Source organism: Rattus rattus, chromosome 10 (genome assembly GCF_011064425.1).
Source record: "Rattus rattus isolate New Zealand chromosome 10, Rrattus_CSIRO_v1, whole genome shotgun sequence".
Classification (NCBI taxonomy): Eukaryota; Metazoa; Chordata; class Mammalia; order Rodentia; family Muridae; genus Rattus; species Rattus rattus.
This window is the reverse complement of record NC_046163.1, coordinates 61,062,867-61,078,937: the sequence shown is the minus strand read 5'-3', so window position 1 is coordinate 61,078,937 and position 16,071 is coordinate 61,062,867. Positions and strand designations below refer to the sequence as shown.

At 49.2% G+C, this 16,071-nt stretch overlaps 1 protein-coding gene across 1 annotated transcript in view; it reads right to left on the bottom strand.

The window, feature by feature from the left end:
- Susd4 (sushi domain containing 4) overlaps window positions 1-15,841 on the bottom strand; it is a 124,163-nt gene extending 108,322 nt beyond the window's left edge. The window contains exons 1-2 of the mRNA XM_032914980.1: window positions 15,644-15,841; window positions 14,859-15,041 (exon numbers count right to left, since the gene is read on the bottom strand). Of these exons, the coding sequence (XP_032770871.1) occupies window positions 14,859-15,006 (148 nt within the window). The 5' untranslated portion in view covers window positions 15,007-15,041; window positions 15,644-15,841. The remainder of the gene's footprint in view (window positions 1-14,858; window positions 15,042-15,643) is intronic.
- Between the last annotated feature and the right edge of the window lie 230 nt (window positions 15,842-16,071).

Below are 16,071 nucleotides of genomic sequence, written 5' to 3'. Positions count from 1 at the left end.
GTCATGCTTGCACCTACATCAGTGTAAACAAAAACCCAGTGAACCCCAGGGCTGCCACTCCCAAGAGCAGCAAGTCTCAAATCCAAGCCAGATGCCAGCATCTCTCACGGTCCTTTCTGCACATTCACCTGCCCAATAGCTGTTGCTGCGCCTGACTTAGATGCTGGGAGTGGGGATGGAAAGAGGGAGACTTTATAAATAATAAAGAGGCCTAAGGGAGGTTACGTAGATAAAGGTTCTTGCTGCACAAGATAAATGACCCTGTGCTCAATCCCCAGAACCCATGCAGAGAACCAACTCCACAAACACATCTTCCACCTCCATACATGTGCGGTGGTATGCATGCACGGACACACCATGCACAGACACACTTTTTAAATGCTTCTTTCTGTTTTATTTACACAGCAGCAAGCTTTGCAGAGTCCTTTCACCCTCTGGTTAGGCTGCTGAAATTCCAGGGTCGCCCTGGGGAGATGACGCAGAGCAGAGTCGAGTGCCCTGCCCTCCAGGAGTGTGGGATCACTCTGTGGGGCCTGACAGCAGAGCCTGCTCTCTCCCTCATTCCTGCCTGCACTCATCGTTGGGAAGCACTGAGAACAGAATGTTCAGGGAAGTGAAGACAGACCAGCCGCAGACGCTACCTCTGAAGAGCTTAGTGGTAAAGATAACATAGGTGCTAGCTCAATTACTATATAACGGGTGCTCTTCTGGTGCTTCTTGTATGAAGTCATTTAACTGTCGTTAATAGTCCTGTGATGTGGTGCCATCCCATTTTATAGAAGAAGAAGATGAGACAGAGACAAGTCAGTTGCCCTACAAAGCCATTAAACACTTGAGCTGGAATTCCACTTAGCGGTGGAAGAATTGATGTCCCTGGGGCTCTTGTTCTTCGGGACTGTCTCAAACTGCCTGCCTTAGTTTCAGAGGGTTGGAGCCCATGGCCATCATGGTAGGGAACATGGCGGTAGGCAGGCACGGCACTGGAGCAGTAGCTAAGAGATCACATCCATCTTGGCCATCCATCTCAGCCAGGACAGAGAGAGCTCTAACTCAAAATGGCACCAGACTTTTAACTCCCCCTCCACGACACACCTCCTCCAGCAAGGCCACACCTCCTAATCCTTCTCAAACAGTTCTACCAATGGGGAAACAAGTATTCAAACGTAAGAGTCTACAGGGCTCGTTTTCATACCACCACACTGTCTAAACAAGATGAAGATGTTGTTTTAACCTTATCGTTGGGACCATTGTTGCGGCCATCTCACTTTAAGAAAGCTTATTTAGACTGACCCACAAACAGTACTTGGGGGGACAATCATTTCACTATGAATTCAAGGAACAATAGAAATGGCCTTGCTATAATCCTGTACATTTCCATGGGAGTTAGCTCATGCTGTATCACTCAGAACATGACCCAGTTTAGAGACATCAACACAGCAGGCACCAGAGAAAATGCCAAGTATTAGAAGGCCAAGGCATTTGGAGATGAGAGGTCCACGAACCATGGAGCACGGCAAAGGCAGAAACCAGTAGCCGGCTCAGCTTTTGATTAGAGTCTCTGGTACCCACACTGCATGCAGGGACCTGGGAAAGGCCAATTTTAACAGCAGCAGCAACAACAGACTCAGAGGAATCTGCCCCCGAGTGGGGCCACAGCCGAGGTGCAAAGACAGCTGGGGCAGAGATGAGGACATTTCTGGAGCTACTGAATACCAAAGTCTTCCTTCAGCTGGAGTAGGGAGTATTGTGTGAGCTCTGGGCACTCATCTCCATGTAAATGACAGCAGCAGCAGATTTCCAGCAAAGCCACTCTCAAGGGGATGGATAAATTCAGCTACCTCATAAAACCACACAAGACCCTCTGCTATCAAATCAAAGCCTAAGGATCAGGGTGTGTGTGAAAGAACTCTTTCTCAAATCAGACAGGGGATTCTAGGAGCCCTCTCTCGGTCAAGGTCTGAGGAGCAGAGCAGAAGCATCGGTGAGGTACCCTCAGGCCAGGCTGCCTTCTTGGAGGGATTCGAGATCAGAACATAGAGGACTTCCTGTCATTCATGAGGAACGAGGAGTCCCGCGATCAATCAACAGCCTACAGATGTCTCACAGCTGCATTCTACTCAAGTAGCTAGAGGTGAGAGGAGGCATTGCTCAACAAATACAAGTACCGAGAGACTCTCTGGTGGGTCCAGCCTGTGCAAGCCCAACACAACATCACAGACTTACCATTATGAGATGTCTTTACAGTTTTCCTCTGTCACACAATCCACCTGGTTCTGGAGTCTGAACTCTGCCAATGACATCACATCGCACTTCCAAACCGTTGCACCTACTTGTGTTAGATCCAAAGGCAAACTCCCTGTTCATCCCAGGATCTGAGCAAACCATGCAGAGGCTGAGCCCTCACAGCCACATGCTTCCACAGCAGAAAGACCATGCTGGCTCACAGGGAGGCAGAGCAAGAGACACAGAAAGTCAGTCAGTCTCTCTTCTCCTCCTCCTCCTCTTCCTCCTCCTCCTCCTCCTCCTCCTCTTCTTCTTCTCTCTCTCTCTCTCTCTCTCTCTCTCTCTCTCTCTCTCTCTCTCTCTCTCTCTCTCTCTCTCTCTCTCCCTTTGAGCACCTGTAATCACCTGCTTGCCTCGAAGGTTCAATTTCTCTTTTCCTGGGACTTCTGTCAGCATCCAAAGAGAGCCGACTGACTGGGCTTGGGCCAACAGCTCTTTCGAAGTTCCTTTCGGCAGTACAAGGACCAGATTCTCCAACTCTAGACTTTACTACTCACTGGATGCGCCAGCAGTGGGGACCCAGTACAGACCAGCACACGCCATTTTGCAGCAAAACTGCTACTCAGGCTGTGTCACCTCAGATTTCCACAAAATGAGCTTCCACAGGGTCTGAACTCACAGGGAAGCATTTTTATATTGTGTAGCGCCTCTCCTGATGGCCTTTACTACTTACGTAGGCAAAAGGAGAAAGTGGCCACAGGTGCGTGGGCAAGTGCTTCCTCCCATATATCCAGGCAGTAACCACTGATTCATGTTCATTGAAAGCCTTCTCATACTATCTCTGCGAACCCTCACGCCCCACAACCCTGTGACTTCCTGTCCCGCAAGCCTGCCAGGTGCCTAGGGACTCACCACTGGCCTAGGTTCACAGAGAAAAAAAAGTAGGAAGGCTATGTGACTTGCTTCAGAGGTAGTAGGATGGTGACAGGGTGTGGGTGATAGAGGTATTTGACAGCCCACCCTCTGCAGATTAGCAGACACCTGACCGTGTCCCTGGAGAACTTGAGGATAGGGTGCCAAAGAGACACACACTGTCATTCACATCATGGAACACACAGAAAAACTTCAGTACTCAGGAGGAAGAGGAGCTGCAAGGATTGGGCTATCCTGACACCCTGAACCCGTCTCCTCCCACCAAAGACTGGAAATGTTCCAAGTGTTCTTCAGCTGGGCTCAAACATCACTATGTGGATTCTCCAGCCCCTGTATTAAAGTTGTAACCAAAGCCTGGTAAGAAGCAACTTAAGAGAGGAAGGATTAATTTTGACTCAAAGTTTAGGGGATAGAGTCCTTCGAGGTGGGAAGCCATGATAGTGGCGAACTCCATGGTGGGGGAGGGGTGAGTGGCTGGGGATTTCTGACCTTCTCACATCTCTAAGGAACAAGGAACATGACAGAAAGGAAGTGGGGTTGTGCTATAACCCTCAAGCCCCGCCCCCTTCCCACGGACTCACTTCCTCCGGCTAGATTCCACTTCCCAAAGACTCTACCACCTTGCAAAACATCAAGGTAGGAGCCGTGTTCAAACGCGTGTGTGTTGGCTAGTTTTATATCAACCTGACACAAGCTGCGATCATCAGAAAGGAGGGAAGTTCAATTGAGAAAAAGAAGCCTCCATGAATTCCAGCTGTGGGGCGTGGTCTTAATCAGTGATTGGTGGGGGAGGGCCCAGCCATTGTGGGTGGTGCCATCCCCTGGGCTGGTGGTCCTGGGTTCTGTGAAAAAGCCGGCTGAGCAAGCCAGGAAGTAGCATCCCTCCACGGCTTCTGTGTCAGCTCTGTCTCCATGCTTCCGCCTTGCTTGAGTTCCTGCCCTCACTGTTTTTGATGATGAACTGTTCCGTGGAACTGTAAGCGAAATAAACCCTTTCCCCGCCACGTTGATTTTGGTCGTGGTTTTCATCACAGCAATACTTGACCCCAAACTAAGACAACCTGAAAGCCGGAGGGGACATTTTATATTCAAAACATAACAGATTCCCAAACATGGCCTTTCCCCCTCCTGGCTCAGCTTTCTGCCTGGTTGGCACGGGCACCCAGAATTTGGATCATTAAAACATTATCCTAACAATAGCATAAAAAGTATCCTAACGATAACATAAAAGCTCCCGAACAGAGGGGAGCATTCGATAACCTGAATCAAGTGTATTTGGTTTTGCTTTTAAATTCTTATTAGCATCAACATTGATGAGCAACATTGCTCCTCAGCCTCCGGGGCTGGCTTTTCCTCCCAACACTGCATAGTCAACCTCTCCTCCCACACTCCCTGCCTGGGAAAGCCCAGCCCCTCCCACAGCCCTCCTGCAGCAGATGACACACACATCTTCATCACCAGCCCTAAATGTCTCTCCTGAGCATCTAACTGAGCTCTCGACTGTCAGTTGGACAGATGGTGACCAAGTGCGTGCCCCCGGGGCAAGGCAGCCTCCTCCTTCTCCTCCTCCTCCTCACTGGCCAGACAACGCTGAGAGCAAAGGTTCAGCAGGGTCTCTTCATGTCAGTGGGCAGCTCTGGACGTGTCCCTGTTCACCCGAGTGTGATGGCAGGGCACACCCTTCTTGCTGCCACCCCTCACCAGTGCCCCCACCCCCAGGCTGTCCCGGGGCTCTTCCTCTTCTGCTGCACTCGCATCCTGCCCTCCGCCTCAGTCCTGCCTCTCTGTTCAGTTCTCCCTGGCTGAAGCCGTCCGCATGTCCCTCCTGAGTCAATACAGTTGTTTCCTAACTGCCCCCCGGAGAATATAAATTTTCAGAGGGCAGGGCTTTGTTTCCAACGGAACCTGCCTAGTCTCGGATAGACGTGTAATAAATATTTAATATGCTTTCTCTCTGTCTCTATCTTCCATGCTGCTGAAAAAAATAAAAATAAAATAGAACCCATTTTAAAACAAAATGAAACAAATCACGGCGGCCCCCGAAGACCTGGTTTTTTTGTTTTGTTTTTTTTTGTTTTTTTTGTAGATTCTCATCCAGGCCCCTAAGTGTTGTGCTTAGATGGGCACGTGGATCCAGCCTGCCCTCTGCAACGCACTTTACTAAGGTGACCCCGAGTTATTTTCCTTACCTCCTTCAGTACTTCATACTCTTTCTCCTCCTGAGCAAACAAACAAAACAACAACAACAACAAAAACCCATCTCCCAACATCTCCATCTGGAAAATTATTTTATCGATCAAGACTTGGCTCCAAAGCCTTTGTGTTTTGTGAGCCCTCCCACTCCCAATCCCTCCTCTTCTCCTCCTCCCAGAATCTCTGAGACAAATTTCCACTGAGAACCTACTGTACCAAATCATGGTAGTTAGAGCCATAGGACCACTGAGACCAAGAATCAGGAGCTACACAGTGAATACTACAGTACGCCAGCCATCTCCCCTGACCTACGCTGAGGGCCATGGATTTGTTATCCCATCTCCCTTCCAGGCAAAGAAGGCTCTCAGTTGGGCTCCTGCCCAGCATGGGAAATGTACCAACCGTGCATCTCTGTTCTCAATGATGCTGGCACCTCAGGGAGTTATGACCACACCCCACACCCCCACACACACAGTCCAGTTTTCACAGCACCTAGGGAAAGACTTCCTTTCCACAGGTAATAAAACCAAGGCTGCGAGCAGGTTACCGTCCACCCCACTGCCAAGTGGTAACAGCAGCAACACAGACTGGTTTCCCTCTGTAAGGCAGTCTGTCTCCCCAGCGCTTGCCCCCGGAATCCATAACATATTCACCACGTCAATATTAAAGGTAAGCAGGTGCCTTCCATCTGCAAGGTAGCAAGAAAAGTAAGATGGTGGGGCGGGGAGGGACCTGATCGCTGCTTCTAATCCAAAGCAAACCGGGAGGTGGGTGGACCCTGGGGAAGACTATTTAATGGCCACAAAATAACTCATAACTGAATTCACCTTAACCAGATAAACTAGAAGTTTCTTAAAGATTTTTTTTTGCCTATTTAAATGTAATTCAAGACAACTGAATTGATGGGAAGCCTCCATCAGCTACTGAGCACGCCGTTATACTATACTACAGAGCCTCCTACTACTCCCAAAACCTTTTGTACGTGTGTGTGTGTGTGTGTGTGTGTGTGTTTGTGTGTGTGTATGTGTTACACACATATGTGTACATTTATGGGGCGTGCACATGCCTGTAATATGCATACAGGGACTAGTGTTAGTTGGGTAACTTCCTCTGCATCTCTCTACTACGTTTTTAAAGGTTTATTTTTATCTCACATGTATGAGTGTTTTGTTTGCAGATAGGTACATCAGACATCAGATCCCCTGGAACAAGCGTTATAGACAGTTGTGAGCTACGAAACAGATGCCAGGAACTGAACCCAGGTCCTTTGTAAGAACCATAAATGCTCTTAACTGCTGAGCCATCTCTCCGCCCCACCACGCGCACCTTACTTTTGGAGACAAGGCCCCTTACTGAACTCAGAGCTCACTGACGGCTGCTCTAGCGGGCCAGCAAGTCACAGAGGTCCTCTGGTCTCAGCCTCCACAGCACTGGGGTACAGGGGTCCTCTCTAGCCAGGCCTGGCTTTTTATGTGACTGGTGGGAGCTGAATAAATGCAGGTCCTTGTGTCTGTACAGCAAACACTTCGCCAACTGAGTCATCCCCCCAACCCCCAGCTCTTATCTTAAAATGGATCTTTGGGTTGGATTCTTTTATTAAGATTCCAAGGGTTAACGGAAACCCTCCAAAAAGGTGACTGAAAATCTTTCACGAGACAGAAGGCCTATGGCATTCCCATAAGACCAGTGATCCTGTTTTCCTCTCATAGAAAACAAAACAAAGATGAAATCCAGGATCTCCCCCATGTAGGAGATTAAAGTTCAGGGAACTTCTAGATTCTCCACAGACAACTTGAATTCAACAACTAGCTCGATCTGTAACAATGCTGTGGGACACCAACGTTAAATCTACTCTACAAACACATCTCACGCCTCTCTTCAGAGAACCTTCCCTTTACGTAAGGCTCAGCCAATCCAACCCCCTATCCAATGCAACCAGACCCAAGAAATGAGGTCGTTTTGTACTTTGTTACTGTCGGAAGAAAATAAAATAAAGGACTGTAGTACGTTAGTCTGTGAATGACCACGCTTGTCCAGATCTTCTCCCATAGTGGTGATCCAGGACATACAAGTCAACCATTTCAAAAGGAAACGAGACAGCCAAGCACAGCCTTCTTTCCCAAAGAACCTCACCCTTCCTAATCCTCCTTTGAGAAGCTCAATTTATGGGGACAATGATGAAGGTGACCACTGACCAAGTTTACTACTTCTTAGCACCCAAGCCCCTTCCTTGGAGACTTGGGACTCATTCATACACACAGGCAGGGTCACAGAGGTGCCTGGCCTGTGGGGGCTGCACGAGCCTCTCGCCTTCACGGCAGAGTATGTGGAGGCTTGTTCATTGCTGTGCTCCCGGGTTTAATGCCCCTTCTAAATAATGTCAAGAATTTGCTTTCATTTGACTCCTCTGATGTTCCCAATTTACCTCGTTTAAGATTAATAAAGCAATTACAATACTCCCAATTAAGAAGCCGTTTCAAAATGCACTTTCAATTCCAATTGGTGAGCAACTCACTTAATTATTTCTATTTGTTTTTCTTCTTGAGCAGGTAACTTCTCTTGGAGCAATTCAGACGTGGGTTTTCATAAAGATAAAGGGAAACTGGGCTAAATTCCCCCCAAAACTCAGTCTCAAGTTCATCTACCCAACATGTCTTCCTGGACAGGAGAGCAAGCACAGTGACTCTCAGATAGTGTGACCGTCACATCTTCTTCTTCCAGATTTAACATTTCAGGGCAGAAATGCTCTCCAAGGCTCAAAAGCCCTAGTTGCCTCTGTCTGTCTCTCTCCTCCTCAGTGCTCAGATCACAGGTCTGAGTGGCTGTGCCTTGCCTCTTAATCTAGCTTTATGTGACCATCTGTAGACTCTCAGAGCTCAACCTCACTAAAGATGTCTGTAAATAAAGATGTAAACGATGGGAGAGGCGGTCAAAACCGCCTCCTGGTGCATTCGGAAATTACAGGTGCTGATCTATACAAAAACTGTTCGCCTTGCTTTGAACACTCTAAGCCCACGTTAGCTACGGGATCATTAACACTGGTCCAAAGCGCATGGCAACTGCAAAGAAGTCTGTCACAACCTTTAGAAGAAGATGGTGACCGTGCACGGCACTGGCAGGGGTCCCAGGGACCAGGCATCTTTTTGCCCAGAGTGGGTGAGGGTCAAGGAACATCTCTTTTGACCCCAGGGCTTCTGGGTCTCTTCCATCATGGACTCAGAGTTCAAGGTTCAGTCACCCTAGCCTCTTCCTCCCGGATTGTGGCATTGCCTGTGGACTCACCAGTATGCTATGGCCCTTTCTGGTCACAATGCCAGGGTTCCCTTAGGCCATGGTAGGAAAGGCCAATTTTCAAACAACTTGGTAACTTCGTCTTAAAGGGACATTTTTAGTTACCCATATAAAACATGGCTGGGGTAGGTGTATTGGAGACCGGAGTCCTCGTGTTCTGGCATACTAGAAGGAAGGCCATAATGAAAATGACAAGCAGCCTAATGTCACCATCCCTCAGGTTCTTCTTCTATTACATAAGGATAAATAATGGTGTGTATGGTGAGGCATTAACTGAGGTAACACACTTAAGGTATGGGAATGGGTGCTGGCACACAAAGCGCACGCTAGGCATTTGCCATCAGTGTCACTGACAGTTTGGACATGTTTACCAGTCACTCAAAAACTTGGCCATTTTAACATTTCATCCCATCTTTTCTCAAGCGTCTACAGTTAGCTGACCAGTTCCTGTGAAAATGGACCAACAAGTAGCTAAGTTTTACAGCAGACACACAAGACTATGCATCTTATGTGTCCGCCATGGGTGTTGCTGTGTGTCTTGGTGAGAGGTGACTGTGTTTGTAAACAAGCTAAGAAGCCTATTCATTTGTCCCTCTCTTCCCTTCAGGTCAGAGGCTATGATCCGGGTGACCTACGTAGACGTACCATTACCCTGTGCGGTTATCTCAATTATCAAACACGGAACGAGCTTTCCAAAACCGGGCAAAGATAAAGAGAAGTAACCTGAGAGAGTCCCTTTTCTCATCAGAATCAATAAATAACACTAAGTTCTAAATTGAACCAAAAACCTACGTTAAGAAATTTTTCTGCAAGTCATTTGCATTTAAACTCTGGAGAAGGTTTATTTGTCTGTGTCCCTGGGAGGGAAACCTGAATTCCCCTCATATGTGCATTTCCAGGGAAAGGAACCGTGGAAACAACCGTGGAAAGGAGAGACGGGGAAGGCAGTTAAGAACCTGGAAGCCAGCGATACCTGAAAGTCCCCCTCATTGTGAATAGATATTCTAACACTCCCACTGGATGCTTAAAATCATAGAAAGTAGCAAATGCCACATACTTTATTTTATCCTATGTGTGTGTGTGTGTGTGTGTGTGTGTGTGTGTGTATGATAGTTAAATTTATATGTTAGGAATAGTAAGGAATTAGCAATACCAAACAATAAAACAGAACCTTTATAACAATTCACTACGATACACATATCCTGGATATTATCTTACAATATCCTACTGTATTGTATACTGGATAAAAGGATAATTTCTATTCCATGCAGGAGGAATTGGGCAGGTTGGTGAAAGATCCCCCTTGTGCTACTCAAAATGGCACTCACATGTTACTGCTTGTTCTAGATTTTTCCGCTTAATATTTTCAGGCCACAGAGGGCTGACTACTGTTAATGGAGATCCACGTAACAAACTGCTGTAATAGTGTCCGTGATACAGGAAGAATGGAGTCGAAGAGAAGTTATGCGACCTGCCCAATGCCATGCGGCCACGTAAGGACAGAAGCTGGACTTGAACTCTCTTCACCCTGTAAAGAATGTGGAGCCTGTGTTCTCCTTTAAAGGTCTTTGAAAGCACTGGGGAATGTGTTTCAGACACCAAGAGCAGAATAGCAAAGCTACTGCTCTTCATCTCATCAGTACCTACTGGGTCAAGACCCTTGTCTACACCACCATTACCCTCCCCGAGAAAAGAAACCCTGTGTCTCCCGGGCTTGCCTCTTCCCTTCTGCATTGTGACATGTGAGATTCACTCTTGTTACAGGGAATCCTTCTGCACCCCCGAGACTTTCAGATTTCACCCTGCCAATAAACTGGGTTTCCAGCTGCTTAAGTCGCCACGGGCTTTGTTGAGGAACTAGGGGCTGCTGTCTGCGGAGTTGGGACTCTGTTGACCAGGTTCAGCCCGAATCATGGATTTCAGAGAGAGCTTTGCAGGAAAAGCTTCTACTGAGCCTCACCTGTAAGGTTTTCTCAATAAAGCTCCAACAAGACACTCACTTACATCTACAAGCCAGTTGGTTGCTTGGGAAGCATTTACTACTATTTGCTGGCACACTGACATAGGACGGCTCGTGGGGCTGAATTCAGAAAGAGTTGTATGTAACTCAGGTGCACTGACTCAGAAGCAAGAGGTGGGAAGCGCAACCTGCCTGCCCTTACTCCTGCTCAGGACTCTCGGCTGGGCGCTACCACCTGATGGAGACACTCAGGACGCTCCCCAGACCCTTGAGAGAAGACTGTAAGCTACCTGCATGCCTATTGGGCTCCTGTGGTTATATATTCTGCACTCAGACTATCCTCTACATGCCGAGTTCCAGCATGTGACCATCTCCACACCTCTGTACATGATATCTCTGACACCCCCCCAAGTGTCACCCTGTCTCTAAAGCCCCTCCTGACTTCTCCTCCAACCTCCCTAGATCATCTCCAGTTGGATGTGGCCTCACCTTTCATACCTCCCCCACCCACGGTGACTGTTTTCTAGGAGGTGAGGCAGGAATTGGGATTATCTTCTTCTTGTTTTCAGCCAACAATTAACTGCCCATTTCGCTCAGAGGCTGCACTGGTGCCTAAAATATAAAAAGCCCTCGGTGGGCTTATGATGTGTGATAAAGGGCTGTTTCTTAGAGCCATGGGAACCCGGGGGAGGGGAGAGTTTACTGATCAGAGAAACTTGGGAGAATAACACTTAGGCTGTACCTTAAAACTGTTCGTTGGGAGAATAAGGTTCCATTAGTTTAAAAGAGCAATGTAAGTCACAGGCCTTGGTGTGAGGTAGGGTACAAGGAATCAGTGTTTACTGAATGAAAACAGCAAAGATACCCAAAGCTGAGCCCTGTCTTAGCTATGACCTCATGTAATTACCAAGTGGCTGTGGCATTTCCATCCCTGATACCAACTCCCTAAGATTTATAAAAATCCTCCTTATTTTATAGATAAGGAAGTCAAGGCCCCCTTCCCCCAACCAAACCTCAAAGTCATCAAGTATCAGTGCCCACCCCGAGTTTCCAACAAGAGAAAGAGTTCATCTCTCAGAAGTAACTTCTAGGGCAAAGTCTAGGTCCTCTTCCTGTACATCTGGGTGGACCTCTCTAATCATCCCTCAAAATCCAGGAGGCTTCTGTGAGAGTAGACCAAGGCAAAAGGAGAAAAGCAACTTAAGGGAGACATGGTCCACGAGAATTTTGGGCACAGCAGGGCCCTGTATCCCCCCATAAGCCTGGTAGGAGTCCACTCAGGATAATCCTTCTCAGAGGCTCCAAATGAGGACCCTTCTTCCAAGCTGACAAAAGACAGCCCAGGGAGAGCCACCCAGAGTCACCACAAGCTAAGCCCAGCTTATAAAAGCTCTCCAAGGCTCAACGAGTTGAATTGGATCTCTGGCTTCCCAGGACAAAGCATTTCGGTTTTGATGGAGTTCTTTTCTCTCCCCGCCTTTTGTCTGGTCATTTTTCTCAATTTCTCCCTTTCTAGTTCAGGCTTTTTTCTGTAATACTTATATTGGGCACATGATTTCTCCCCCTCTCCTAGCTCTGACTATTATACCTCACTATTGTGGTGTGCTTTTTTCCTCTGAAAGCAATCAAAAATGAAAATCCACATTTCAGAACAGGGACTATTAAATATGCACCTTTTGCGGGTTAAAAAAGGAAAGCGCTCTCTCTCCGAGGGCTGATTTCAGCCGAGTTTCACCTACAGATTAGACACCAGGGTGAGACTTCTGCTCCTTAGCAGGCCATTTGCATCTGGTAATTGAGAAGGAGGTCAGGAAGTCTGGAGGTAGAAGCAACTAATTCTAAGGAATACATTGGTCTAAAGCATCACTAATCAAACTGTGGTCTTTGTACCAGCGGCAAAGGCTTTACCTATGAGCTTATTGAATACAGACCCTTGGTGCCGAAGCGATGGTTCCAAAGTTAAGAGCACCTGACAGTCTTCTAGAGGACCAGAGTTCGGATCCCAGCACCCATACGGGGCAGCTCATTGCTGCCTGTATGAACCTCAAGCTTCAGGGAACCCAATGCTCTCTTCTGGTCTCCTAGGGAACTAGCACAAACGTGGCACATGCTCACACATGCACATAAATAAAGTTAATAAAGGACACAGAAATCCAGACACTCAGGGACCTCCCAAAGCTAATGGAACCGGGGTCTACCTTTTAGCAAGGTCCCAGGTTTTTTGCACACATATGGAACTTTTAAGAGCAAAGGTCTGAGGTAAAGGTAAATCTGCCTTTACTGTCAACCTGGAGAGTCCATAGATTCCTTTTCTAAGAAACTAAACCTGCCTTGGGATGTCCCCCGCCATTCTTTCCTGCCCAAACTGTGGGTTCATGCAGAAATCCTGGACTAAGTACTCCTCTGGGCATCAGCGTCAGCTAAAAAAGAACTGAAGCTGGCATCAGGCTGGTGGCCAGCCATTCTGCAGCAGATGACCCGTCAAAGGAAAGGGTTCTGACAGTGAAGGGCTGCAGGGAACCCTTACTCCCTCTGCTTTCAAGGCTCTGGGAAGGAATAGAGACACCGCTGTACAAACTGTGCGGACTGCAAAGGTGACTGGTGAGTCCGGAGGGTCTTGGGAAACTAAGCCGAGAAAGCCGGAAAAGCAGTAATGGATGAAACCGAGAGCGTAGCCCTTAAATCCAGCGTATGCTCAGACCCCACAGTCTCTATAATAATGGCGGAGACTCAGGTAGATGGACTCCAATTAGCTCGTCTGTCATCTACATGGAAGACCTGTGCCAGAAGATGGAAAAGCATGTGGATGTGGTGAGAAGGGCTGGCTGCTAGAACTGAAAGGCAGGCTATGAGGAAAAGACCCAGGCCAGTTCAGTGGTGGCCTGCATACTGACTCCCAACGGCTCATGAGTTAGTATCCAGAGAGGGGAAGAGTTCTGGCAGGCCACAAAGACACGGTCTGGACCCACAGTTGACCTTGTCCTCTGTGAAGAGGATATCTGCCTCGGAGAGGCTTCTAGTAAAAACCGTAGTAACAGCACACAAAGTTACTCCTTGGGTAAAAAAAAAAAAAAAAGTAAACACAACCACCCACCCTTTCCACCCAAGGCGAAAGTAAGTTTCCTCTGTAATTCTGACTCCTTGCACACTGCTATAAACACTTTCACACCCTAGGCGTCGTCAGGCTGCCCTGTGGAAGGCCTGAATCACTGACTGCTCTGTGCTAAGGCCCATGTTATCACTCTCCTCCCTCAGCTTTGCTAAATTCAAGCTCACTTATTTGCCCCTGGTCTTCACCTTCAATGTCTCTGAAACAGCAAGATTTTCCAACATGGACGTGGTTCATTTACACCAAGCAATATAGAATGACAATTTACTTAGGCATCCGCTACGGGAACGCAAACGCGTCCTTCACGTGCCCACATCAGCAATGTCTGAAGGAGGATCTGGAACAGGCAAGAATGATGGACGGTGGTGTGCAAGGGAGAAAGGGAGAGACTTAGGCGGGAGGAATTCTGACAGGAACTCCATCTGTCTTCCTCGACCACAACCAAGAGATAGCCCTCTCTCTTGGAATCAAGTATGTTATAGATTAGCCGCCTACAGGGACTGGGGCTATCAATTTGATTTCGGAACTTCTACTTCATAGGAGAGCACTTGACTTAATCCCTCCTGTAAATCAGACCTCGCTATGCAATCTTCCAGAAACATAACCTGAAGGAAAGCTCTACCACCCTTCCCCACCCCCAACAGCCACCAACATGCCTCAGCACACCACCTCCAAGAAAGAGAAAGTTAACTTTCAAATAAACCCGTCCTTCAACTAGTCTGACCATGTTTTCAGACCCTTCACATTCTTAAAGGCGGTTTATTCTAATGTTCAAATCCAGACGCCCAAACCTGACCTGTCTGCAGAGGGCAAAGATCAAGGGGCGAAGGACCACAAACATACTGCCCCCCTTCCCCCCCATTCCTCTAATCCTCTTTTTTCCTCTGGGCCAAAATGGGAAAATGCACCAGGCTTTTTGTCCTTCCTTCAGAAAAGCCCAACCGGGCTGCCAGTGGGTGTGCGAACCTACACCGGTTCCACACAATTTTCTGTGAACTCCAGGGGTTTTGCTGGGACACAGGGACTCTATTTCTCAGGCACCCCTAAAGTCTGCATGTATGCAGGAGGCTCAGTGCTGTCCTGTCAGCACAGGCTCCTCTCCCCGCTGAGCTGTCCAATGCTCCCCCAACACAGCGGGGGTCCACTCACCACCGGTGAGCTGCGCAGGGCCAAAGCACAGCGCCAGTTGAAACCACAGGATCACGGCCAAGAGTCTCTGGGGGGACTGAGGCTGCTGTTGCTGCAGCTGCTGCTCTAGAAATCCATCTCCATTGCTCGGGTTCATTCCATGATACATCTTTCATCCACAGAGGGCATCCAGCTTGCAAGAGTCTGCAACCAGGAGCGGAACACGACAATACCCCGGGTTAACCAGGCTCTGGGGCCAAGCTTTCCCTCCTCCGCCCTGGGGACCCGGTGCCTGGGCTTTGCAGGCTCCATCCCATCCCGGTTCGCCCCTGCGTAGCCCCCGCCCCCTTTCCCACTGCGAGATTCTCCCTGCCACCCCCATGCAGGGTCCAGAGAGTAGCAGCCACCATGGGATACTGCGCGTGCGGGAGGGATGGAGGAGGGGAGAGAGGACAGGGGTTAGTGCACACTGGCTGTGTGCTGGTCCCCGGGATTCAGCGGTTCTGACCATGACAGTAAAGTCTAAAGCCTTCTAGCATCAGGCGGCTGAGAAAACACTTTTCCCCGGGCCTGTACATTTCACTCTGAGGAATCTCACAATGTGCACCCTGCTGCCCCTGGATACTTCTCTGCTTTTCCAAGGATTGGGAGGGTCCTATTGCCCCAGTCCCTTATGAAACCTGAGCTGTTATTTTTATTTTAAAAATTCCTCCCTTAGGGGAGCTGAGCCAGGAGCCAACTCGCCCAGCCCGGCCTGCGCACGCCTCCCCGGGGCAGGCAAGCCCCTTCCGGGCTCCGGCTCTTACCTGTGGGTCTCATGCATGCAGCTTCCTTCCCTCCTCCGCCTCCTCCCCCCGCCAGTCTAACCCGCATCTGTGCGCGACCTCTGCTGCCGCCGCTGCGCGAGCGAGCGAGCGAACGAGCGAGCAAGACAGAGGAGCGAGCGAGCGAGACGGAAGCCTCGGCGGCTGCCGGGCTACATCGCCTCCGCCCGTCCCGCCGCGCGCTCCCTCCCCGGGCTCCCCCGAGCGGCCGGGGGCGGGGGTGACGAGGGCCACGGCTGCCGGGCTGCGCGCCCCCGGCGAGGCGCCCGCGCGCCCGCTACCTGAGCTCGGGGACGCGCGGCGGCGCGGAGAAGGGGAGGAAGGGACGAGGCCCAGGCGCGCGCGGCAAGGGCAGGGGCGCGCGGGCCTGCACGCGCCTCGGCGAGTCCCAGCCAGCGCCGGTAGTGAGG